Source organism: Centruroides sculpturatus, unplaced genomic scaffold, assembly GCF_000671375.1.
Source record: "Centruroides sculpturatus isolate CEXI.00-Female unplaced genomic scaffold, Cexi_2.0 scaffold641, whole genome shotgun sequence".
Lineage (NCBI taxonomy): Eukaryota > Metazoa > Arthropoda > Arachnida > Scorpiones > Buthidae > Centruroides > Centruroides sculpturatus.
In genome coordinates this window covers 143,762-170,178 of record NW_019384888.1, presented here as the reverse complement: position 1 = coordinate 170,178, position 26,417 = coordinate 143,762, and the positions used below count along the sequence as shown (strand labels likewise).

Below are 26,417 nucleotides of genomic sequence, written 5' to 3'. Positions count from 1 at the left end.
GCATAATTTAATTATCCAATCTGGTGTATTTATTTTCCTTAAAGAATTTTCTATATCTCCTATTGTTATGCTAAAATACATATTTAAAACATCAAGTGATATCCATTTCATATTTTCATTAATTGTTATATTTTTTAATTTATTTAATAAGTCATCTACATTTTTTATACTATATTGAGAAACTTCTAATAAATTTAATTTATCCTTTAAATATTTTTCTAGATTATAATATACGTAATTTTTAACATCTATTAAAGGTCTATATTTAGTAGGATTTTTATGTGTTTTTACTCTTATATTAAATTTTGGAGTTCTGTTATCTTCTCTTTTTATGTAGTTAATGTTTTCTTCTGTTACTTGTTGTATTTTTAAGTTTTTAATTCTTTGTCTAATGTTTTCATTAGATCATTTACTGGATCTTTGTTGAGCTGTTTATAACTTCCTTCTTGAATTAATTCTTTAATAACTTTCTTTTTCTTTTATTTTTCCATAATTATTATTTGTTTGGTTTTATCCTCTTCAAGTATTTCTAAATTATTTTGTGTTAAAAACAATTTAACATTATTTAAATTTCTCTTAAAGTTTTTAATCTTATTTTTAATCGTATTTGAATACATTGTTAATACATGTTTATACATTTGAATACGTGTTTATAATCGTATTTGAATACATAGAAAGTACTAGTATACAAAATAAATTATAAATAGATTAAAAAAGGACAAAAAGGCATAATAATTAATCTTCTAATTTCTGTTTTTTTACGGGTGATCGAGTGAACATTGTATATACGGTTCGAAGCAATTTTTCAATGTCCTGTATTATTGAGACCTTTCGACATACATCATCTATTCCTAGATCTTCTCTATGTGCCACACAATGCTGCTCAGTTAAATGTTTTATATCCCGTCGAAGAATTGCAGCTGCACCATTTTTTTCCCCAAGCATAACACTTGTCCCATCTGACGTAAACATCACCATTTTTTGCATATCAATAGTATTCTTAACATAAAATTTTTTATTTCTTCAGCTATAGCCACCCACACTGTCACATGATCTTAATTTTAGAATACCTCCAAACACTGTTTTATACAATGTTTCATTTTCTGATCTAAATTTAAAGTATAATATTAACATTTTTTGAACAGAAATGTCTGTACTTTCATCAACTATTAATGTATGAAAAGTAGCTTTTTTCAATGTGTCCATAATCTCATTTTTAAGCACAAAACTGATGCACTCAACGAATTCAAATGCATAATTTTTGCTGCGCCATGATTCTGGTATTTTTACATACTTTGCTACATGGTCATGAATTTCTTGAACAGAATTCATAGAAGCATCCATTTTAATTGCCAATAGCACATTATCAATTAGCACTTTTATCATTTCAGGATTAGACTTTAGTCTCTGATTAAACTCCTTTTTTGTTTTTCGATCTTCAACAGTTTCACTTAAAATACGTTCTATTCCAAATTTGTTTTGATTATTTAATGTGGTAACAGCATCTAAATGAATTTTCTGATTTAAATGTCTTTTTAGATACATAATACATACATACATAATTATTTTTATTAAGGTACTGATAAGTACATACCTTGGCCCCGGTTTTGGCATTACCAAGGAGAGAATACAATAATATATTATATAGAGGATGGATCTTTGCACTACCTCTTCCATTGTCCTATCTTCGCAAGAGAAAGGACTGAATTACAAATCGTCCTGCATGAGCAAGGCATCAACTGGCCCTGCAGGCCAACTGACATATGGACCACAAAAAATACTTATACTGCCTTCGAAAGGATCACCAAACAAATCAACTATATTAATAACAAACAAACTTTCCTTTAACTCCTCATACCATTCTTCTTATTATGTTCTGTGTCATTTTGGCTGTTCTTTTCAGTCACTTATTTTATCTCCATGTAACTCCATGTAACTCCATGGACTCCTACACGCGTCTCTACTATCATATACATGTGATACTGCCGTCCTAGATAACTCAAAATTATGTAATATTATTGTCCTTTTTAATATCAAATGATTATAATCTTTATATTATGATTGTTATATGTAGAGTTAGTATAATCAATAGCCATCTTAATGGCCCACATCTCGGCCTGAAAGATATTGCAGTCGCTTTGTAGACGAAATTTGCAGTGTTTAATTTCCATATTGTNCCAACTGACATATGGACCACAAAAAATACCTATACTGCCTTCGAAAGGATCACCAAACAAATCAACTATATTAATAACAAACAAACTTTCCTTTAACTCCTCATACCATTCTTCTTTTTATGTTCTGTGTCATTTTGGCTTTTCTTCTCAGTCACTTATTTTATCTCCATGTAACTCCATGGACTCCTACACGCGTCTCTGCTATCATATACATGTGATACTGTCGTCCTAGATAACTCAAAATTATGTAATATTAGTGTCCTTTTTGATATCAAATGATTGTATATAATATATTATTGTATTCTCTCCTTAACAATGCCAAAAGCGGGGCCAAGGTATGTACTTATTAGTACCTTAATAAATAATTATGTATGTATGTATTACAGGCTTACCGATTCATTTGCTCATACATACAGCTAGTCCTAATTTCGAAACATTTATGTTTTTTTAGTGTTTTTAAGCCTGTCATTTAGCATTTCTACCGATTTAGTGCTATTTCGGAAAACAACGCGAAAGAATTCGAGTTCAATTAGCAAGAACTTCATTTAATAGGAAGGTAATTTGTTGGTAGATTGTATATACATTTTGAGTGTAATTAGACGAAACTAAATAGATGTGAATATACAAATTATTCGTAGAATATGACTAGACTAATATGAAAAACGCATTGCGTATTAATCGATCAGTGCATATTTGAATAATTCATACTTTAAATATTTCGATTCGATTAGTATGGCCTACAGTTTACACCGAACATACTTTTTATTTACTTTGCAACTGTAAATGCAAGTATATTTAAACCTCCGGATTGAAGTAATGTTATATCATTCGAATAGTAATGGCGCATAAAATATTTACGGGATTAATTGAAGTTATGGAATTTTGTTTAGGAAACTGACTAATGCAAGCCTATCGTCAGTTATGTAATGAACCTGAATTTATTGAAATTACTTGACTCTGTTTCGCACTAGTTTTCCGTAATGTCAATGCATAGGTACTTTCGACTTTGTAAATTGTATTAAACTGGAAACTAAACTGTTATGTTATTCTGCTACCTATTTACGTATTTTTAATGTTTCCGAACTAAATAGTATTTATTAAATTGAACTTCTTACTCTACAAAAGTACTACGAATGTTAGAGAAGACCGTTTTACTATAAATTACTAGGTATTGATACGTTTTACGCTAATGTTGATTTTCGAAGATAGTCGGTCAGACAAGGACCGTTAGACTAATGACGTGTATCGTCGGCATTTCCGGGTTGCATCGAAGCCGCAATTGTTTCCGGCCGAACAGCCGAACCAATTCAGCGCCATTGTCACTGTATGTCGGTTTCTGCAAACGTACTTACGTCGTTGCATCAGATCGAGCTCCTGTGTAACCGGCGGAGCGCAACTTTATGCAAATTGCTGTTCCTTCGCAGACATCAATCTTCGATACGTACATACGCGTTATCTATTAAAATGTCCGTTTACATCGGGCATAACAATCATTTTTCTTTATTATTTTCGCCTGTACTTGGAAAAAAATTTTTTTTTCCCCTTTTCAATTATTTTATATTTTACGGTTGTCATGTAGCGCGCGCGTTTCCATATTCCATCATGGCGTCGAGCGAGGTATGTAGCTATTCCGTTGTTCTGGCATATCCAGTTCATTTGCAAATGTATCTTTGTAGAACCGATTATGTGTTCGTTCACATTTTCGTCGTTACTATTATAGCTAATCGGTTTTTATTCACGTCATACAGGATGATAGCCGGGAATCGCGATTCCACAGATTGTACGCGTATCTGGACCGTGCCGGAGTGTGGGCTGCGTTGCAGACAGGTATGTTCACTATTTACGACGCAGTTATTTCGTTGCATGGTCACCTGTTCAGCTTCCCCGAACGGACGTTCAGGCAGTGTGGTACACGCAACTCGTATGTCTCTTTTTTTTTGTGTGTTGGTCGGTACGGTATATGTACGCACGCGACGCACGTAGCCTTATGTCAGGTGTTTCGAACGATATATTTCTTACATTCGTTTTACGATCGGCCATCTTTAGATTTGTTCCTATTAGGGGTTTTCCTGTTGTTTCGGTTTTTTTATATCTGTTTTCCTTTGCAGCCTTGCGTCATCTGATGTTCGCGAGGGAGTGGCCAGTCGACCCCCTAACGTAAGTAGCAGTTGTTTTACAGTTTTCGTTTCATTTCGTATTTTTTATTTTTATTTTTTTCTTTCCTTCACCCATCCCTCCTCTCTAATTTAAATTTTTCTTTTCTCGCCCCATCCCTCTTCTGTTTTGTAAACAATTGAAATGCTTACGTTGTGGTTTCCTATCGTCGCAGGTTCGTTGTACGATGTTTCAGCGCCTACGAGCGCGAGTATGTCGAGGTGCTGTGCGATCAGTTGCGTGAGGCGTGCCAGACGATCGCCGAACTGCAGACTCGGGTAGGTACTACTATGGATGAGTTTCGAACCGATTCATGTCGGTACAGATAATTTGTTGACTTTTTATTCGATTTTCGTTTATCGTTTTTGCGATTGTGTCCACTGTCTTTCATCTCTGCACCTTTTGTGTCGTTCCAACAGTTACGGACATACGAGGCAAACGTCCCGAAAAATGTACAGTCGCGGACGGACGAGCGTAGTCAAGTAGAAACGATAGTCTTAGATGACGACAACGAAGAAGAAACAGCAGTGGTGGAAGAAGAAGAGGTAGAAACAGAAGAAGTAGAAGAAGACGAAGATGAAGAGGAACAAGAAGAGGACGAAGAACTTTAAGCCGAAGTAAAACGTGAAGCATAAGAGGATGAAGCAGAAGAAGAAGACTGGAAGGGGGTTGTTCGTTTCACATTTGTGTTCGAAATTCAGTTAATTTCTTTTGTTTTTTTTTTTATTTTTTCTTTGTTTGTGTAGGGCTAAGCTAGGCCACAAAAGTTTACATTATTTCTTATATTTGTTTCTTTAAAAAAATTTTTTTTTTCCTTTTTCCTGTGTATGTTTTCCGAATAAAACTTGTTTTTCTTTCGCCCGTGTGTGAGTTTTTTTCTTTTTAGAATTTCTTATTTTATCTATGTCATTTCGGTCGTTACCGTGTCCGAACGACGGTGCGTACGCAAGTATCGCGGCCGTGTTCCTCTCTACATATCCACGTCGCGAGGACGATATCGAACAATCCCTTATTCCGTCTGCATGTCGAATACAGACATCATTATGTTTTTTTCGATCGAAACGAGTCGATTTTCTTAATTTAGTTTCGGCCGATACGATTTGTTAACGAGTTGAAATCTATTACTAGGAATACACGTATATGTATGCATGTACATATTAAGCCGATATTACTAATACTAATAATATGAATGAAATTAACAGTTGACAATTGCTTCGAAACATCCGTTCCGCAAGACCCACTTATAACCTATAACCCCTAACCTATGAACATCTAGGGGACCACCTATAACCCCTAACCTATGAACATCCAATCACGTGATGGAAATTCCCCTCAAAAACCTATAAAAGGCCGTTCCTACCCCCCTCAGGGGAGTCACTTCAGATAAGTCAAACGGGTGACATCGACCCTGATCCTCCGAACTGGGAAATTTTCCATTCTCCGAAGATCTATCCCCGATCAGCACTCCAGTCGCGAATATATATATAATTGGTGCCTAAAGTGGATAAAAAGGACTGTTTCCGTGGACTAATAATTCAGGCCCTCCCAAGTGTTAATAGTCGTCAGGGAACTCTCTCTCTAGAGGTATGACAAGTCCGGTGAACTCTCTCTCGCTCGGCTTATAATGGCTCATTTTCCGTTTTTTCACGTCAATAAACTGCACGGCCTTTGTCAAATTGTCGTCGCGTTGACTTGCTCCTTTAGAGCGGCGTGTTTATCGAGTGAATCAATAATCTAGTTATTTGTATCATGTGTAGTAGATTGTTAGTTTCAGTATAATAAATTGTTATTTTATCTGTTAAAAATATGATAGACTCCTTTACTCAATCTCGCCCTTCACCTTATCGTCGACCCCAAGCAACTCTCCTTTCACTCGCCTGACGTATTATCCTGACAAGTGAACGGGAGCTTACACCCCCGTATTCACAATTGCATGATACATGCATTAATACTAGGGATGCCGAAGGGTTAGCATCAGCCTGAAATACCTAATTAAAAAATTGGAGAGCTCAGTTTATGCCTTGATTTTTGTTTTTTCATATCATGCCTTTTTTCGTATTTCATGTATGATATTATTATATAATATGTTGTTATTTAATTTTATTTATCCTTTACATGTATTTTTATATGTGTATATGCTTATTTTCTTCGTTATTTTATTCGTATTTAAATTTTGTTCCATTTGTTTATATTGGAATTTATTTAACCTGATAATGGCCTGATGTTTGTTGCATTTTTATTAAATTTCTCAGCAACATAAGGTGTTGTGTTTTAGTTTATATTTTGCTGAGTTAGTTGACTTGATTGTCAGAAGAATGAGGTTTTGAATATCGTTTTCATTATTTTTTCAAGCTGAAAAGAACAACTATATTTTTATATTTTTTTAACTTTTATAACAAATTTTGAAAGATTGTTAAAATATTTAAATAAAGGACAATATTTGAATTTTCTGATCATATGAAAAAGGTAATGTTTCTGTAAAAATATTGACTTATATTATTAAAGCATTAACTATAATGTTACAAAGTAAAAGACATTGATTATAAATGATATGTCTTTGTCTATTGGACGTTAGAAAAATGAAAGCAGATTGGTCCTTATCAGAGGTAGGCTTAATAACAATGAACAAAATACTTGCAACATAGTTATTGGAGCATTAAAGTCTGCTCTCTTCAAACACTGCTGTCGATTCTACAAATTCAGGTTAGTCTAGTAACCAGTCTAAGTAACTTCTGTTCTCTAAAGTGATTACTCATTTATCATACTTTTTTTTTATTACAATTTTTGTGATAACTCAGGATGTATTTTCTTCATAATTTGAAGTTTAGACTATTTACAAAAAGTCAAAAATAACTTTTGAGTCTATCTTTATCCCTTATACACTACCACAGAAGTAACAGTCTTAAAAAAAAATGCTTTGACAAACTCTTCTTAAACACAAGTAAAAATTGGTAAAAAATCTCACAAGGTTAAAAAAGATCAAGTGTCAGCCTTTCATTGTAGGTTTCTGACACTTTTACAATTAAAAACACAAAGAAATTCTTCACACTATCATTTTTATCCACCTTTTTAAACTGCTTCTAGCCCTCTAGTGGTAGTTACAAGTATCTAACATTATTTGCAATATAGTTACAATTTTTGTGATAACTAGAGGGCTAGAAGCAATTTAAAAAGGTGGATAAAAATGATAGTGTGAAGAATTTCTTTGTGTTTTTAATTGTAAAAGTGTCAAATACCTACAATAATAGGCTGACACTTGATCTTTTTTAACCTTGTGAGATTTTTTACCAATTTTTACCTGTATTTAAGAAGAGTTCTTCAAAGCATTTTTTTTTTTAAGACTTTAACTTCTGTGGTAGTGTATAAGGGATAACAGTCGATCGATCGCGCATGGGCGGAAGCAGATCACTTGATAAGCCAGGACGTCCTACCTGTTATCAAAGGCGTTTAGAGTGGACTGGTCCGATTTGCGCCGTAATAGGGGCGAGGAAATCGAGCCAAAGGGACTTCTGTGTGCAGTCAGGCGTGATACGGGTTGACATTACTAGTCGCTCATCACTGCTTGCTTAGCGTTCGCCGTTTTTATTTTAAAATCGTAAAATCGCGGCCCTGATTATCAGAAATTATGATTCTATCTGTTATTTTGATACTTTTCTTTCTTTATAATGTTTTATTTACTTTATTTTCCTGTAATTAGAGACGATACAGCTTTAAAATAAACAGATCAGCTTTCTCTTGCCAATAGATTATCTCAACTTTCACCGATTGGCGTCGGTTAATTTGTAATCGGATAGGAATTGTCCAGTGTTAAGTGTTTATTGCTTTTGTGGTAATACGAGTAGAGCGGGAGCGTCCCTTAATGAACTGCCAAGTGGTTTATTACCATTTAAACAACTTCTCCCCACTTGTTATTCTTAGTAACTAGACACGTCTGTCAAGGTCGGTTAAAGTTTATTACTTTCACAACAGGGTGTCAAGTGAGCCGCCACCCACACCCACCGTTAACGACAACAACGCGCGAAGTATCACGTTACTCTGTAAACGAAAACTCCCTTCCTTGTTGGAGGCGGGTCACATGTCAAGGTTACCGTTTAATTTTATTGAACGGAATGTTGTCCTTGATATTTAAGAATCAGTTTTGTCAGAACTGTTTATTTTTAATACATTTTTTATAATTTATTGCTGCTTCAGTTATAAAATTTTTTTTATTGTGTTCTAAATCGATTTTTTTTAAAATTATACTCGTATAAAGTTTATGAATTAATATTGCAATGAACAATTCGTTGTTCAAACAAATATTTATTCATTATACAGAGTTCAAGTTTGCAAAAAATGTTTTCATATCTCTTCGTCGTCATTATATATATATTAATAAAATATATTGACATTTTACAAACAGATCTTATTGTATTCATTTTATTACTTTGTATTTAATTCCACATTATATTCGAATCGACATTTTATATTTTGTAAGTATTCACGTATCACATTACATGTCATTCGTTTAATTCTGTACTACTTACGTTATAACGATTTATATAGCTTTTAATTTTTTTTACATGCTTTCATTTACGTTTTAAATATCATGTGATCTAATCTACGAACGGCAGCTTTCCACGCATCACATAGAATTTCTACGGGAAAGCCCTCATTGCAGGCGTAACAGTATTTATACAACGGTAAAGTGTCATTTACAGATTATGTGAATTCCAGGACTCTGCTAAATGCCACACAGTATGCTAATGAGTTGCATTAGCATACTGTGTGACGTTCAGTAGAATATATGACGTGAACACCTTCAGTAATTAAAAGGAGACATAGATAGTAAATAATGACACATTTTTCTCTATATTATTTATGTCTGTTACGCTGAAATCAAATACAATTGTGAGGGAAGCGATAGTATAAAGCCTTTGCTGAAGTGCTTGATTAATTGTTCCAATATGCCTAGAGCAATTTCTAAGGAAATACAAGAACTTGTCCTACGACATCGAAGGGATGACATGACCATCGCAGAGATAGCCGAGTGCCTCCACATATCGACACGGAGTGTATCGAGAGTAGTAAAACTGTATCAAGACACACAGTCGGTGTCGCCAGAACGCTCGTCTGGCCGACCGCGCCTAACAACTCTTGCTCAAGACGAGCGACTTAGGGCGGAAAGCCAGGCGAGTCCGTTTGCCACGGCATCAACTTTACGATCCCGTCTTGATCTGAACGTGTCCGCGGACACTGTTAAGCGGAGGTTAGTAATATTTGTAGTATAATATATTAACCTTCCAACGAAATATATTTCTATCGATAAGATGAACCGCCAGACATTTCTATTAACGTGCTCTTGCGTATACAGAAATGTAGGAAGCAGGATAATACATATTTTTATTTTATTCATAGGTTGCGCGAAGCAAATCTATTCAAAAGGAAAGCAGCTACCAAGCAAATGCTTACACGTGCAAATGAAATGGACCAACTTGGGTTCGCCTACCAACATCAACAATAAACAAGTGAAGACTGGCAACCAGTCATATTCACGGACGAAAAAGTATTTAGCTCATGCAGCAACGGGACCGTGTAAGTGCGTCGCCCACCATCAACAAGGCACGACCCTGCATACGTGTGGCGCACCAAAAGAAGCGGTCATTTTTCGCTAGGTGAGTGTTTTTAATTTGGTGTTTTCGTGTGTAGATGTCATTACTTTTTCGAACATGACGACTTATCTGCTTTTTCTGTTTACAAATGTCTGGGGATGGATGAGTGGTGTAGGTCCCGGGGAGTTGGTCGGCATAGACAGTCACCTCACCGCTGTGCAGTATATTGAGATCTTAGATCAGGTATTACTGCCGACAATGAGGGCCGTCTATGGCAATGAACCATTTCTGTTCATCCATGACCACTCCCCGGTACACACAGCACGAATCGTCACTGCGTAAATAGAACAATATCCTCAAATCCTGGACATGGGATGGCCGGGGAGAGGGGTGGACCTCAACCCAATCGAACATTTGTGGTCTATGATCACCCGCAGCCTCATTCAGGCCGCCAATCCCAACGACCTTTGGGACATTGTCTCTGGTCGTTGTAAGAGGCTTTGCGAGGGCATGCTTTGCCACAATCTTGTGGAAAGCATGCCTAAGCGACTGAATGCTGTCATGCATAATGTTGGATCGTGGTCGGGGTACTAAACCTCTCCCCTCCATCTTCATGTTTTATTGTTCTTTTCAGTTAGCAGATGCTAACAGTTTATTTTTGTGAGCTTAGTTAGCTATGTTCTGTTAACGAATCATCGAAATGTTGATTAATAGCTATGTTCTGTTAAAGATTCGTCCGTATTGTGATTAATTGCTATGTTCTGTTAAAGATTTGTCCGTATTGTGAGTAATTGCTATGTTCCGTTAACGAATCATCGAAATGTTGATTAATTGCTATGTTCTGTTAACAAGTTGTTTGTAACTTGAGTTAATAAATCTCATTTACTCATTGTGTGTTTTGCAAACAAGTCATAAAATCGCTGCACAATTTAATGTTATAACAGTTATTATACCTGTTACTTCACATTAATGTGCATTGCTTGCAGATTGATCGCTTAGATATATATGTTATATCTGATTCGCGATTCAGATATAGTTCGGTAACGATTGACAGCCAATACGGTTTATGCAGGGTGTGACCTACAGGAATGTCCAATCAAGCAAGTAGAACAAGGCGTGGCTAACACCTTTTAACAAATCATGTTCAAGGAAATTTCCCAATGTTTTATTAAATAATAACAAACCAATATACTTTGTGTTTTGTCTCTTAACTTTAAAAACTTAATCAGTAAGCAATAAAGTGGCAATCTTGCGAAAAGGGGAGAGAAAGCAAATTCAGAAGGGAAAAGTGTTGAGGAGAAAAACATAAATATAGAAAAAACTGCGGCATGTGACCTTTGCAGTTGAACTTGTTTATTTAGAAAAAAAATTGGAATCTCAAGCAGTGATTCTCCGAAGTAACATATTAGATCCAAATTCCTGTTGTTGCTCTCCAATTGACCGGAATGTAAAAGTCTCATTAGCTGGTTTGACATTCGTGAACATTACAAATTGTGTATTCTGCGAGTCTAATTAAACCCGATATTAGTTGATGGCGATAATGCGATGTATCGCTCTTAATTATGTCATGAAAACATTTTATTTTCATTTTATTTCAAAAAACTATAAAGATTGTGTCCAATACTTTAACCCCTATATACACCGTAAGCTAGTCTCCGCACAGAGAAGAGCTCTCATTTACATCACCAGGGCCTATTCCACCACCCCAAACTCGTCACTACAGATCATTGCAAAGAAACCCCCAATTGACAAGTACATTATGTCCTCGGCCAGCCTCTGGCATCTTAAATACGGACAAAACATCAATATAGATGACCTCAACATCAGTAGTCAAAACCTCGAGAGCAGCATTCCTCTTGCCAACTCCAGGAAACCTGCACTCCCCATAAAAATCAACTTCACTCTACCTAACCACGCCGATCTGGAGATTTACACTGATGGCTCAAAAGCTGACCTCAATGTCAATTGTGGCTTCGTCGTTTTTCATAACAACACAGAAATTGCTTCCGAACGCTATAGACTAGATGACCGCTGCACCATTCTCCAAGCAGAACTGTTTGCCATCCGAAAGGCTGTGGTTTGGTCCTCCGCCAACTACTCCTATTCTACCGTAGCCATCATCTCCGACAGCTCATCTTCTATTTCACTACTCCAGAACCACTCTCACAACCCCATCGCCTATGACATCCAGAATGAAATCTCTGCTGCTAACAACTCTTACTACATATACTGGACCAGGGCCCACCAGGGAACGCCTGGCAATGAGAGGGCGGATGCCCTTGCTAAGTCCGCCAGCTTGGATCACGATCTTCCTGTGGCCTACAACAAACTTAACATCCACACCATCAAGATCATCCTCAAGAATCATCTCCTCACCTCTTGGCAACAGGATTGGGATGAGATGAGGCACCCGATTACCTATAGACTTATTCCAGCAATAAGTAATTTCATCAACAGTAAGTGGTACTCGCCAAACCAACGCATGAGCCAACCACGAAAAATTTCATTCCTATCTGGCAAGGTTCCGCAACACCCCCAACCTTAACTGTTCCTTATGTGGTGAGGTTGACAGCTCTTCACACTATCTCTTTGACTGCCCAGCCTTAGAGCTGGAGAGGTTACACCTTAAAATCATCCTGGAGGCCCATGGAAAGACCTGCCCTGGTAACTGCCACGAGATCTTCGAACACAAGGACACCTATGAGGCTTTCAACGCACTTATCGATAAATATTTTAAATGTACCACCGTGCCTATGTAATTGTTAATGTTTTGATATGTTTTAATATTTCTGCATCCTAGTTCTAGGCTTACATTTAAGTATCCCAATTAATTGTTATATTATTAATGTAGCTTAACTTAGAATTTAATATTTACTCTAGTAATTAAATCTTATATGTTCTCTTGTAATCTTGTTCAACGCAATAATTACCTGTATTCCTGTATATTATATTAAATATCTGTATCCCTGTAAAATGTACTATAACATGTTAATTTCTACTGTATAATGTCTATTTTGTATTCCCGCTATAATTATTTTTAATTGTACATCTGTAAAACCTTATAATTTACTGTAAGTGTACATTAGTACACAAAACTACTTTAACTTGTACACACTCTGTATGTATCGCGCTTCACCCGGTTATGTTTTCACGGTGCCGGGCATGTACCTGCTAGTACCTGATTAATAAAAATATCTGTATCTGTACTTTAACCCCTTCGTTAGAAAGCTTCTTTCGAAATCGCATGCTGAAAAATGTATAGCTTTTGATTATTTAAAAATTTTTATTAGCAATTTAAGAAAGTGTGTATATTTCCCAAATGGCATCTTTCCCGGATAAACAAATTTAGATGCAACTTCACGTCTGCAATGAAGGCTTTCCCGTAGAAATTCTATGTGATGCGTGGAAAGCTGCCGTTCGTAGATTAGATCACATGATATTTAAAACGTAAATGAAAGCATGTAAAAAAAATTAAAAGCTATATAAATCGTTATAACGTAAGTAGTACAGAATTAAACGAATGACATGTAATGTGATACGTGAATACTTACAAAATATAAAATGTCGATTCGAATATAATGTGGAATTAAATACAAAGTAATAAAATGAATACAATAAGATCTGTTTGTAAAATGTCAATATATTTTATTAATATATATATAATGACGACGAAGAGATATGAAAACATTTTTTGCAAACTTGAACTCTGTATAATGAATAAATATTTGTTTGAACAACGAATTGTTCATTGCAATATTAATTCATAAACTTTATACGAGTATAATTTTAAAAAAAATCGATTTAGAACACAATAAAAAAAATTTTATAACTGAAGCAGCAATAAATTATAAAAAATGTATTAAAAATAAACAGTTCTGACAAAACTGATTCTTAAATATCAAGGACAACATTTTGTTCAATGACATTAAACGGTAACCTTGACATGTGACCCGCCTCCAACAAGGAAGGGAGTTTTCGTTTACAGAGTAACGTGATACTTCGCGCGTTGTTGTCGTTAATGGTGGGTGTGGGTGGCGGCTCACTTGACACCCTGTTGTGAAAGTAATAAACTTTAACCGACCTTGACAGACGTGTCTAGTTACTAAGAATAACAAGTGGGGAGAAGTTGTTTAAATGGTAATAAACCACTTGGCAGTTCATTAAGGGACGCTCCCGCTCTACTCGTATTACCACAAAAGCAATAAACACTTAACACTGGACAATTCCTATCCGATTACAAATTAACCGACGCCAATCGGTGAAAGTTGAGATAATCTATTGGCAAGAGAAAGCTGATCTGTTTATTTTAAAGCTGTATCGTCTCTAATTACAGGAAAATAAAGTAAATAAAACATTATAAAGAAAGAAAAGTATCAAAATAACAGATAGAATCATAATTTCTGATAATCAGGGCCGCGATTTTACGATTTTAAAATAAAAACGGCGAACGCTAAGCAAGCAGTGATGAGCGACTAGTAATGTCAACCCGTATCACGCCTGACTGCACACAGAAGTCCCTTTGGCTCGATTTCCTCGCCCCTATTACGGCGCAAATCGGACCAGTCCACTCTAAACGCCTTTGATAACAGGTAGGACGTCCTGGCTTATCAAGTGATCTGCTTCCGCCCATGCGCGATCGATCGACTGTTAGACAAGAATTATGGTCGAAGGTGTACATACGTTCAAATCTAATTGTTTGCTGATTTTAATAAATGCGAAACAACGCTCATGGGTTCCCATGTATAGGCTCTGGGCTATCTCTTATTACACACTGTCCTATCTATCTTTATTTCTTCTTCCTCCTAATCATCAACTCTCCTAAACTCTTCTTTCATATTCTTACTGGGCAAAGTCCAGTAAGAATATGAAAGAAGAGTTTAGGAGACTTCTTAACTGTAGAACAAGAACAAGCTTTAAGTGGACAAGGGCCCTATAGATCCTGAGCTTTGAACCTTCTACAGGAACTGTGCTGCTAATCCTGGGGAGCAGACAAATGTTCTAAAATTTTAGACATCTACTCTTCAGGTCGCGCAAGTGCAGTAAAAATCTCAGTTTGGAATCAAATATAACTCCAAAGAACTTCATCTCATTGACCATTGTAATTTTAACCTGATTTAGGTGAATTTCAGAATCCAAGTGCAAACCATGCCTTTGGCAAAAGTGGACGCACGAAAATTTCTCTATGTTGAAACTAAAACCATTAATCTTTGACCAATGGTCTATGTGATTTAGGGAGGTTTGCAGTTGTCTCTCGATAAAGCTCATGTTGCTGGACTGGCAGGAAATCTGAAAGTCATCCACATACAAAGAGTGTTTCACACTGTAAAGTACTATATTATTTTTCCGACTTTCCAACGATTATCGACACTACTGTGTGCCGGAAATAGCCGTTCCCTAACGGGTACTTTACGCGGATTCGCGTTAGTGTGCCAGGCCTGGACTTTAAGCGTGCACCGAATTAAATAATGACAAAGTTTGTCAATAACAAAAATCAAATATTTAATTAAACTTCTATTAATAAACTCTATACAGTATTTAGTAAAAATCAAACAATAATTTATTCAATGAAACTCAACAAGAATCAATCCGACAAACTCAAATCAATCTATTTCTAACTTAATTCTATTCCCCTTTGGAATTCGACAAAATCAAAGAATTAACTTATAAACAATAATTCTTATAAATTAAAGATCCTAATCGTCACCTCAATATACTAGGAACCTATTTCCTCAAACTCTCAAGACTTTCTATAATCGTCGATCCACAAATCGAATAACTTCAAAATCCTATCGGACACCTCTCTCGTTCACTGCTACGAAGCTCACCAAAGCTCGTTGCTATCAGGAATTCACCTCGTTCGTTTTCACTTGAGTTAGAGGCTTTATAGTGTGAGGTGACGTCACAATTCTGAATGAGCTCACTCTCCTCATTTACATACTTATCTGTAACATTAAATTTTTCTTGTTTATCTGGCAGATTATTTTCCGACAATACTTCGCTAACCTTTTACATTATTCTTTTTAACAATTATCGGGATGCTTTATTCTTTTAAAATTTAGCAATTCCTAACTGGGTTGTGGGGTCTCCCCCCCTTTTTCTCGGTGCGAACTTACTTTTCCGCTTGGGAAGCGCAAGTGTGCTCGAGTTTTTCTACGGCGCTTTTCTTTCGTCAGTGAGTTGGTTTTTCTTCTATTTTTAAGTTACTAAGGTGAATAATGAGGAAACCGCCGTCTTAACTAAACATAAGCCCCAAACAAAATATAATGAAAGCAAAATAAAAGTAAAATAAAAATAAAGCTCAGACTTGGTTCCTTACAACACTAAAAGGAAGACAGTTGACTATGCTATTAATTTTAATTAAAAACAGAGTCACAGTCAATATAGAGCCTTGAGGAACACCTTTTTCTTGGGTGAAAAGCCTAAAATAAGGTGTTGCCCATCCTCACATAGAATTTTCAATTCTGTAAAAAGTTTTTTATAAAAATTGGCAAATTACCCCGCAACCCGAATTCGTACAATCACGGTGTATCCCGTATCGCCAACAGCAATCATAGGCCTTCTCTATGTCGAAAAATACAAACACTAACTGCTGTCGTCTAACAAACGCTTTGCGTATAGATGTTTCAAAGTTTACTAAGTTATCAGTGATACTTCTGTTCCTACGAAATCCACGCTGATGTGGTGAAAAATAGTCCTTTTCCTCTAGGAAAACATCAGGCGTCTGTTTACCATTCTCTTGAAGAGTTTACACAGACAACTTGTCAGAAAGATTGGTCTGTAGTTAGAGGGATTCTTGTGGTCTTTACCAGGCTTGGGAATGGGAATAATAATAGATAGCCTCCAAGAGTCAAGAAAATATGTTCTGCCCATATTCTGTCAAACAGATGCAGGAAATTAGAAAAGGAATTGTTTGACAGATTTTACATCATGCTTTAGTGGATTTCATCTGGGCCTACAGCACTATTCCCAGAGCAAAACATCGCTGTGTGTAATTCAATTTTAGTGAAAGGCACATTATATTCCTCATTAGATGGGGTGTGTAAGTTTAAATATTGTTTTTCTCTTTGGGCTTTATAAACCTGAAAATTCCTAGAATACATAATATTGCTGGGTGAAGCAGAAAATGTTTCACCCAATAAATCAGCTATACCCTTTATGTCGCTGATTATTGTGCCATTATTTTCCAGCATGGACAGAGAGTGGGAAGCATATTTCCCATTAATTTTATGGATTTTATCCCAGACTGCTGTTGAGCTGGTAGATGTTATGCTAGAAACATACTTCCTCCAAGCATCCCTTTGGCTTTGTTTCCTTATTCTTCTGGCATTTGCCTTTGCTTTTTGAAAAGCTATGAAATTGTTAATAGTGGGTTATCTTCTTAAAATTCCCCATGCTTTCTTTTGTGCTTCAAATACTGCCTCGCAATTCTGGTCCCACCATGGTTTTGGATGCTTTGGGTATCTAGTTGATGTTTTTCCCATTGTTTTATCAGCTGCCTGAATAATACTGGAAGTGACTACTTCCACTGCATCATTGATATCAGCAGCATTGACCATTTCCTCAGAGATGTCAGCCATAGAGGAGAATGCAGTCCAATCTGCCGGTTCAAGTTTCCAGTGTGGTGGACGGGCTGTTTCACGGTTTTCTCTGCCTTGATATTTTAGAAATATTGGGAAGTGGTCACTAAAGAGTGGATTAGATCCTACCTCCCATGTAAATGCTGAAAACAAATTTGGACTTGCTAAGGTTAAATCAATGGCTGTAAATGTTCTCGTTGAAGCATGAAAGTATGTCACTTCTCCTGTATTAAGTAAATACAGTTGCTGATTGCCAATGAATCTTTCAATGGCCCTGCCACGACGGTTAATGTCGGGACTGCCCCACATAAAATTGTGACCATTAAAATCACCGAGTAAAAGGAATAAAGTTGGCAGCTGTTCAACTAGTGTATCCAATTCATCCTCATTGACTGTGACATCTGGTGGCAAGTATATAGAACAAACTGTGACAGTTACTTCAATAGAAATTCTGACTGCCACAGCTTGCAGCTCTGTTGTTATTTGTACCGGTAAAGATGTAATGTGATTTGAAACCAAAATAGCCACACCTCCACTAACAGAATTGTGGCTATCATCATCCTTGCGGTAGAGATTGAAATTTTTTAGAGATTTTTTTCTACAAGTTTCAGAAGGGTTTCCTGGAGTGCCACACAGAGAGATGAAGTAGAGGATGTCAAGTGTTTAATGTCAGAGAAATTCTTGCGGAAACCACGACAGTTTCATTGGATTATTTTATAATCCATTAGGTGTTTGAGGCAGCATTTTTAGCAAGTTTATCCCTCTTTAATTTTACAGGGGGTTTTTCTTTTGGAGGTGATGTTGGTGATGTCATCCCCTTATTATTCTCTTCATCAGAGAATTCGAGAAACTCGCTCATAGACTGAGTCTCCGATTTTTTTGATTTAGATAGGGCTGCTTTTATCCTTTGTTTATTAAGAGGGTTCTTACTGGCTTTTTTGATACCCACATTCCTAGTTGTTACCCCTGTTTTAAATATAAGTAGTTTTGCTTTGTTATTTTCTTCTTCTATTGCTTTAATAGATGGTATCAGCAGACGTTTTTCATGGCAAGTCAGAGATTCATTTGGTGAAACAGAAATGTCTGTCTGAACTCCACATGTCTTTGTGGATTTCAGAACAGCTGCAAATGTCTTTTCTTTCACTGGTGCACTTAAAGTGACCATGCGACATGCCTCCATATAAAATATATTATTAACAGTCTCCAATTGCTGAATTTCTTTCTCTCTCTGCCATGCAGGGCATTTCTGAGAGTAGGCAGGATGGGCATCTTTGCAGTTCACACAGCATGGAGTACTTTTACATTCAGTACTCTCGTGATCTTCATTTCCACACTGTGCGCATGCTTTTTTTTCCTCTGCATATTTGGGAGTGTCTAAACCGCTGACATTTAAAGCAGTTAGTTAGTTAGTTAGTTTAAGTTTTTTGGCACAAGAGCCATGAAAACTATGCTGCGCCATAACAAAAGGTAACATTACACAAAACTAAATATATATCTCATCAGTAACTAATGAAACACAGAAACATACATAAACAAAACAACAACAAAACTATAAGTATATAATAAATAAATACCATAGAATATTAATAGAACATAAATAACTGCAATTGAAATAACAAAATATGTATAAATAAATAATAAATAAATAATTATATCTCTTTGAATATATTTATAACTTTCAAAAAGTAATTTTATCAAGATTTGGCCTCTGGCCCAAAATCTCTGTCAAGCTTGCATTTCCAAAATGCTGTTTACGATTTTAATCAAAAGCAATGCAATTGCAAAGTATGTGTTTTACACTTAGAGAGCAGTTGCAATACTCATATACTGGCTGGTCTTCACCCTTCAAAAAATATTGATGAGTCAACCGACTATGCCCAATTCTCAAACGACTAAGAATAACTTCAGATCTCCTGTCATACTGTTTGTTACGTGTCCAATTTTCAACCAAAGGTTTCATCTCGTGTAGTTTATTGTGGATTTGTGCACATTTTGCCATCTCTCTACTAGTCGTTTTTTAACAACTAGCTTTAAATCACCTCCTTCAATACGCATTGTATGCTGTGAATGACAAGCTGACTTTGCAGCTGCGTCAGCTTCTTCATTTCCTTTTACACCTACATAGCCTGGGACCCAACAAAATTTTACAAAGAAATTACTCGCAATTAGATGGCAAAACAGTTTTTTAGTTTTAATCACTATAGAGTGAAAACTAGGTTTGCTCAAGATCAAAGCCTAAAGTGCCTAACTGAGTCAGTATAAATCACACAGCAACAATAACCTTTCCTATTTATATACTTTAAAGCTAGATAAATAGCATGCAACTCTGCAGAGAAGATAAAAGAATATGGTGATATTTGTTCTGCCACAATTTCATCCTGGCAGACGAAGGCTGAGCCATAATAATCATCAGATTTAGATCCATCAATGTATATATGGATTAAATTCCTGTCACAATGTTGAGTTTCTGCAAAGTGCTGCCTGTAGATGTAGTCTGGAGTAAATTCCTCAAAAAATTGCTTTAAGCTAAGGTCAACATTTATCACAGGAGTTGACCAAGGTGTTATACTACAGACTTCTAGCTGTAAAATGTTGCATGTGGTCACATCAATCATGCTGATCACATTCTCCATTCTTACGGGAAATGTAGGACCACTACTAAAGCGAGTTTCAAATAACCTTTTCAGCTGAGTATCTAATACTGTACAATCAACTGAAAGTTTAGTAAGAGATTTTTGTTTTATATAATAAAACAGAGACAACTGTTCTCTCCTAACAAATAGTAAAGGCTCATAAGCATCCACATACAGACTTTGTACAAAAGAAGTTCGAAAAGCACCAGTGCACAAACGCAGTGCTTGGTGGTAAATTGAACCCAGCATCTGATATGTAGATTCTCGCGCAAAGCCATAACCAATGCAACTGTGATCCAGCTTAGAGCGAACAAGGGCCCTATAAATCCTGAGCATAAAAACTTTGTCTGCTCCCCAGGATGAGCAGCCTGGTACCTTTAAAAAATTCAAAGATTTTAAACATCTACTCTTCAGGTTGCGCAAGTGTAGCATAAATGTTAGTTTAGAATAAAATAAAACTCCCAAAAACTTTGTCTCATTGACCATTGGGATTTTAACCCTATTTAAATGAATTTCAGAATCCAGGTGAAACCCCGCCTTCAACATAAGTGGATACACGAGGTCTTCTCCGTGTTAAAACTAAAACCATTGGTCATGGACCAATGGTCTATGCGATTTAAAGACGTTTGCAGTTGTCTCTCAATGAAACTCATATTACTAGACTGACAGGAGATCTGAAAGTCATCTACATACAAAGAGTGTTTCACAGTAGGGAAAAAACAGTTAACTATGCTATTAATTTTAATTAGGAACAGAGTCACACTCAAAATACATCCTTAAGGAACACCTTCTTCTTGAACAAAAAACCTAGATAGTGTGTTGCCCATCCTAACTTGGAATCTTCGATTCTGCAAAAAGTTTTTTATAAAAACTGGCAAATTACCCTGCAATCCTAATTCATGCAAATCACAAAGTATTCTGTAACACCAGCAGCGATCATAGGCCTTCTCTATATCAAAGAATACAGACACTAAATGCTGCCGTCGAACAAACACTTCGCGTATAGATGTTTCAAGATTTACTAAATTATCCGTGGTACTTCTGTTCCTACGAAATCCACTCTGATGTGGTGAAAAATAATTCTTTTCCTCTAGGAGGAACATCAGGCATCTGTTTACCATTCTCTCTAAGAGTTTACACAGGCAACTTGTCAGAGAAATAGGTCTGTAATTAGAGGGATTCTTGTGATCTTTACCTGGCTTGGGAATGGGAATAATGATAGATAACCTCCATGAGTCAGGAAAAGTATGTTCTGTCCATATTCTGTTAAACAGATGCAGGAAATTAAAAAGGGAATTGTTCGAAAGATTTTTAATCATGCTGTAGTGAATTTTATCCGAACCTACAGCAGTATTCCCCAAGCGAGAGATCGCTGTACGTAGTTCTATGCTGGTGAATGACACATTATATTCCTCATTAGATGAGGTATGTAAGTTTAAACACTGTTTTTCTCTTTGGGCTTTATAAACCTGAAAATTCCTTGAATGCATAATATTGCTGGATGAAGCAGAAAATGTTTCACCTAATGAATCAGCAATACCCTGTATATCGCTGATTATTGTGCCATTATTTTCCAGCATGGACAGAGTGAGAAGCATATTTCCCATTAATTTTGTGGATTTTATCCCAGACTGCTTTTGAGCTAGTGGAAGATGTTATGCTATATACATACTTCCTCTTAGAATCCCTTTGGCTTTGCCTTCTTATTCTTCTGGCATTTGTTAGTTAGTTAGTTCGTTAGAGTTTATTGGCACAAGGGCCATACANAATTGTTTATTTTTACTTATAAATTTTCGGTTTGTTTTGCCATTTTTCGTTACTAATTTCGTCGTGTTGCTACTTATAACGGTTTATTTTGTATATTCTAGTATTATTTAGTCCGTAATATTCCTATATATTTTTATTATTTCATCATTTTGTATCACTTTTCCTCTCTGTCCAAGTAAGATACTGTCTTCTGGGACAGAGTTTATCCCCGTTTGGGCTCTTTTCTGCACAAGTTATACTACAATTACTCTACACCCTCTTCGTTGGTTGTACACACTTCACAATAGTCATGTCTTCAAGTAGCCAACTGCCGCTGCCCCCAGACCCTAGTCTGGACTGCAGTGTTAAAGTCACTTCCCTTGAGGATACTATCCTCAATGAGGCGAGACTCCATCTATTGAAGATACTAGACCTTCTCCCTGAGAAGTACAGTAATAACATAAGGACCGAAGAAAGAAAAGAAGTTAGAGACCGGGTTACCCGTCTCTTCTCATGCCTTGGACAGTTCCATGGCATCTTAAAAGAGGTCAGATCTAATTATTCCCCGCATCAGGTCATTACTACTGCTCCTGCACCCACTCAAGCTGCTTCATATGCAGAAGTCACCAAAATCAATGCTAAGACGAGCCTAACTACACAGGCCATTAACAAATCATTAAAAAATAAAGTGAACATAGAGGGAACCGGTGGAAGTTTTGCTCTACTACTTTACCCTAAGGAGGATGATGCTGACCCAGCTAACAACATGAAGAAAATTGAAAACGGAATTAAGAAAAGAATTAAGCCCCAGAATCTAAAAATAAAGGTAAAGTCTGTTAGGCAGGTGAAGGGAGACGGTATCTGCTTTAGGACGGATACCCATTTAGAAGCGGAAACACTTTCTAAGGCTATAAAAGGGCACCGGGACATAGCAGAAAAAGTTCAATGCAAAATTTCTGAAGGAAGGAGGCCCCGCATCATTCTTACTAATGTCCCAATCTCAGTACAGGAAGAAGATCTTATTACCATTATCTACAACCAAAATGAGGCCCTGCATGCAATACCAGTAGAGGAATTCACGGACTCTACAAGAATTAGCACAGTTCTCTTTAGAAACAATACTAAGGAGAACTGCCGCCATAATGTCATCTCAACCTCGCCTAAAATAAGGAATATAATAGTTGGGACTAAGTACATCGCAGTAGAGTGGGCAAAAATCTACGTTAATGATTATATCCCACTCATACGCTGTTATCAATGCTGTGGATATAACCACCTGTCCACAAGTTGTCCAAATAAACAATGCTGTAGCCACTGCGGCAAAGCCCATAGGTTCAGCGAATGTAGAAAACTTGAAAATGTGCCCAACTGTGTAAACTGCAGAACCGTCAATAAAGACCTTCCGGAATTTGATAGGTATGATACGAGCCACAATGCTTTTAACCCGCAATGCCCAATGACCATAAAAATGAAGGCACAAACCATATGCCAGACGAATTATGGGGTCTAGGCATAACAAGAACAATTTGAAGCTTTTACAGATCAACTTGCAAAGGTGTAAGGCAGCTACGACGGATGCCTTTTATCTTTTATCAGGCTAAGAATAGGAGCACAGACCTGCTGGTTGTTCAAGAGCCGTACACCTATAACAACAAAATTGCAATGTTTGGCAAGTATCGCACTATCTATTTTGAAGATCATAACAACCCTCCGAAGGCAGGCTTTGTGATTATTAATAACAGCATTGCGGTTCACTTCCTATCGCAACACAGCAATCAATACTACACTTCCATCAGCATCAACCTTGGCAACACCGCCTATATCTTTATCTCATTCTACTGTTCCCCTTCCGAGGATCTGGTTCATCCACTTGATCTACTGGCTTCGACCATCCAACAACTACAGCACCATCCGATCATCATCATGGGGGACTTTAATGCTAAATCCTTCTCTTGGCACAGCCCCATTGAAGATCCTAGGGGCTACCTTGTAGAGGAATTCATGACTCAACATCAACTAGACTCACTAAACACAAGTCCTCTGCCAACCTTCTCCTCTACAAATGGTGATAGTTGGAAAGACATTTGTCTAGCTACTAGGAACTTCGCTAACGGGAACATTGACTGTAGCATGCTGGACTTGCACACGGCCAGTGATCACAGTTATATTGAAACCACACTGGAACAACTTACTCCCGCTCACAAATATAGCATCTTGCAAAGGACCAACTGGGACCTATACTACCAGTACATCCAACATAACTGGAATCCTATCAACTTAGCCCACATCACCGACCCGGCCAATATCGATGTGACTGTTAATAATCTTCAAACACTCATTCATTCTGCCTACTACCATGCTACCACCCTGAAAACTAAAAAGTGCTCAGCTCCTTGGTGGAATTCCGATTTGAACTTACAACGAACCACATTAAGAAAGACCAAAAGAAACCTTAGAAAGGAGCAGGACCCGGACAAGAAACGTGAAATCCGGGAAAATTATATCAACCTTTTCAAAAACTACAAAACTTCGATAAATAAAGCCAGATCACAGGCCTGGCGGAACTTATGCTCTGAGGTAGGCAATAACAACCCTTGGTCTGCCCCATATTATGTGGCCGCCAAGAAAAAGAAGAATATTGAGATCCCTCCTTCAATCAAAATCAACAATACTGACTATACCAACACTGTCTCCGAAACCTACCGTTATATAATTAACGAGGTATTCCCAGATGACACACATAGTAATGACAATCAGGGGCACAGGGATTCCAGAGCAAAGCTTCAAGAAAATTATAACACAATTAAGGACACTCCTTTCACGACAGCAGAGGTTGCAAAAGAGTTCAGTAAACTCAAGATGAAGAAAGCACCAGGGCCCGATAAAATTACAACTAAAATGGCCAGAATAGCATTTCAGGCCATTCCAACAACCTTCTGCATAGTGATGAAGAAGTGTTTGGACTTGGGATACTTCCCTTGGGCTTGGAAGAAGGCCTCTATCAAGCTAATTCCAAAGAAGAGGGAAACGACTCCAACCACAGCCTCGGATTTCCGGCCTATCTCTTTGCTCCCAATCATTGGCAAGGTCCTGGACGCGCTGCTCATTAACCGTATTGCCTATCACTACGAGCATAATGGCAGCATGTGTGATCGGCAGTGCGGCTTTAGGAAAGGTTACAACACCATCCAGGCAATCGACAATATCAAAAATAGGATCTTAATGGCAAGGGCACAGGGCAAGCATAGTCTTATGGTCAGTATCGACCTTAAAGGAGCGTTCGACCATGCTTGGTGGCCGGCCATCCTTAACAACTTGAAAGAAGACAAGTGTCCCAGTAACATATACTGGCTTACCAATAGTTACCTCCATGACCGCAGCATCCTGGTTGAAACTGACAACGAAGTTCACTACCAGAAAAATATTTACAGAGGATGTCCTCAGGGCTCAAGGTCTGGCCCTTACCTGTGGAATATCTTATTCAACAAACTTTTAAAATTACAAGATAGTCTTCCCAGTGAGTTCAACGCCTTCATACAGGCATACGCTGATGACACAATCCTACTACTTAGCCATGTTAATCAAGAAATTCTACAGGACAGAACCAACTACACTCTCTCTAAAATTTCCGACTGGTGTGATGCAAACAAACTTATTATCAACTACAGTAAAAGCAATGCAATAGTGTTTCCTAAAGGCAACCCCCTCAAAAAGGGCCCAAGTATTAAAATTAATAATATAAAGATTAAGAACCAACCTTCGGTTAAGTATCTGGGCATCGTGCTCGATCAGAAACTCAACTGGACTGATTATGTCCATTTTGTTTATGAGAAGGCTATCAAAGTCACTCAGGCCATGAAATCCATTAGTAGGAATAAATGGGGCTACGGACCTGCTGCCAGCCGTACCCTATATACAGCGGCTATTGAACCAATTATCTCCTATGGTGCCGAAATTTGGGGCTCTGCAGCTACTAGAGTCCACATAAGAAGGAAACTGCTATCCCTTCAAAGGCTTTTCTCCATTAACATTGCAAAAGCATACAAAACTGCACCCACCGATGCTCTACAGATAATAAACCGTACTCTCCCAATTGACCTGAAGATCAGGGAGATGTATATCAGGCATCATCTCACCAAGCTTGCTGAGAACCAATACACTATGGACCATTTCAACAGCATCGCAGATAAGGAGGATTACCCAGAGGACCTCAAGAAAATTGCTAACCTTATTAAGGACAATGACATCGACAAATGCAGAGCATATCTACATGTTCATCCCTCCTTTGCCCCTGAGGTCAACATCAACACTGGTACTTGTGTACATCATAACATCAATATCTACACAGACGGTTCAAAGACTACTGAAGGTGTAGGTTGTGCTTTTGTGGTCTTCACTAAGGGGCGCTGTGTCTTTCAGCTTTGCAGGACCCTCGCTCAACATTGCACAAATAATCAGGCGGAGTCGATGGCTATCAAGCTCGCTCTAACATGGATCTCGGATAACCACGACAGGTATGTCAACAGAAACTATACTATATAC

At 37.1% G+C, this 26,417-nt stretch overlaps 2 protein-coding genes across 2 annotated transcripts; one reads left to right on the top strand and one right to left on the bottom strand.

The window, feature by feature from the left end:
• Positions 1-4,115: 4,115 nt before the first annotated feature.
• Positions 4,116-5,014, top strand: LOC111631152 (myelin transcription factor 1-like). The gene is made up of 3 exons (XM_023375353.1): positions 4,116-4,334; positions 4,507-4,609; positions 4,751-5,014. The coding sequence occupies exons 1-3, from the start codon at positions 4,138-4,140 to the stop codon at positions 4,940-4,942; spliced, it is 492 nt and encodes a 163-aa protein (XP_023231121.1). The 5' UTR covers positions 4,116-4,137; the 3' UTR covers positions 4,943-5,014.
• A 12,275-nt stretch (positions 5,015-17,289) lies between these two features.
• On the bottom strand, positions 17,290-18,131 carry LOC111631161. The gene has a single exon (XM_023375361.1). The coding sequence runs from the start codon at positions 17,803-17,805 to the stop codon at positions 17,290-17,292; it is 516 nt and encodes a 171-aa protein (XP_023231129.1). The 5' UTR covers positions 17,806-18,131.
• Between the last annotated feature and the right edge of the window lie 8,286 nt (positions 18,132-26,417).

What these genes read in the sequence shown, in the direction of transcription:
- LOC111631152 (XM_023375353.1), top strand. Translation starts at nt 4,138, where the DNA reads ATGTACGCACGCGACGCACGTAGCCTTATGTCAGGTGTTTCGAACGAT. An exon ending in TGGCCAGTCGACCCCCTAAC is followed by an intron (nt 4,335 to 4,506) that starts GTAAGTAGCAGT and finishes CTATCGTCGCAG; the next exon opens with GTTCGTTGTACGATGTTTCA. An exon ending in TCGCCGAACTGCAGACTCGG is followed by an intron (nt 4,610 to 4,750) that starts GTAGGTACTACT and finishes TCGTTCCAACAG; the next exon opens with TTACGGACATACGAGGCAAA.
- LOC111631161 (XM_023375361.1), bottom strand. Translation starts at nt 17,805, where the DNA reads ATGTGGGGCAGTCCCGACATTAACCGTCGTGGCAGGGCCATTGAAAGA.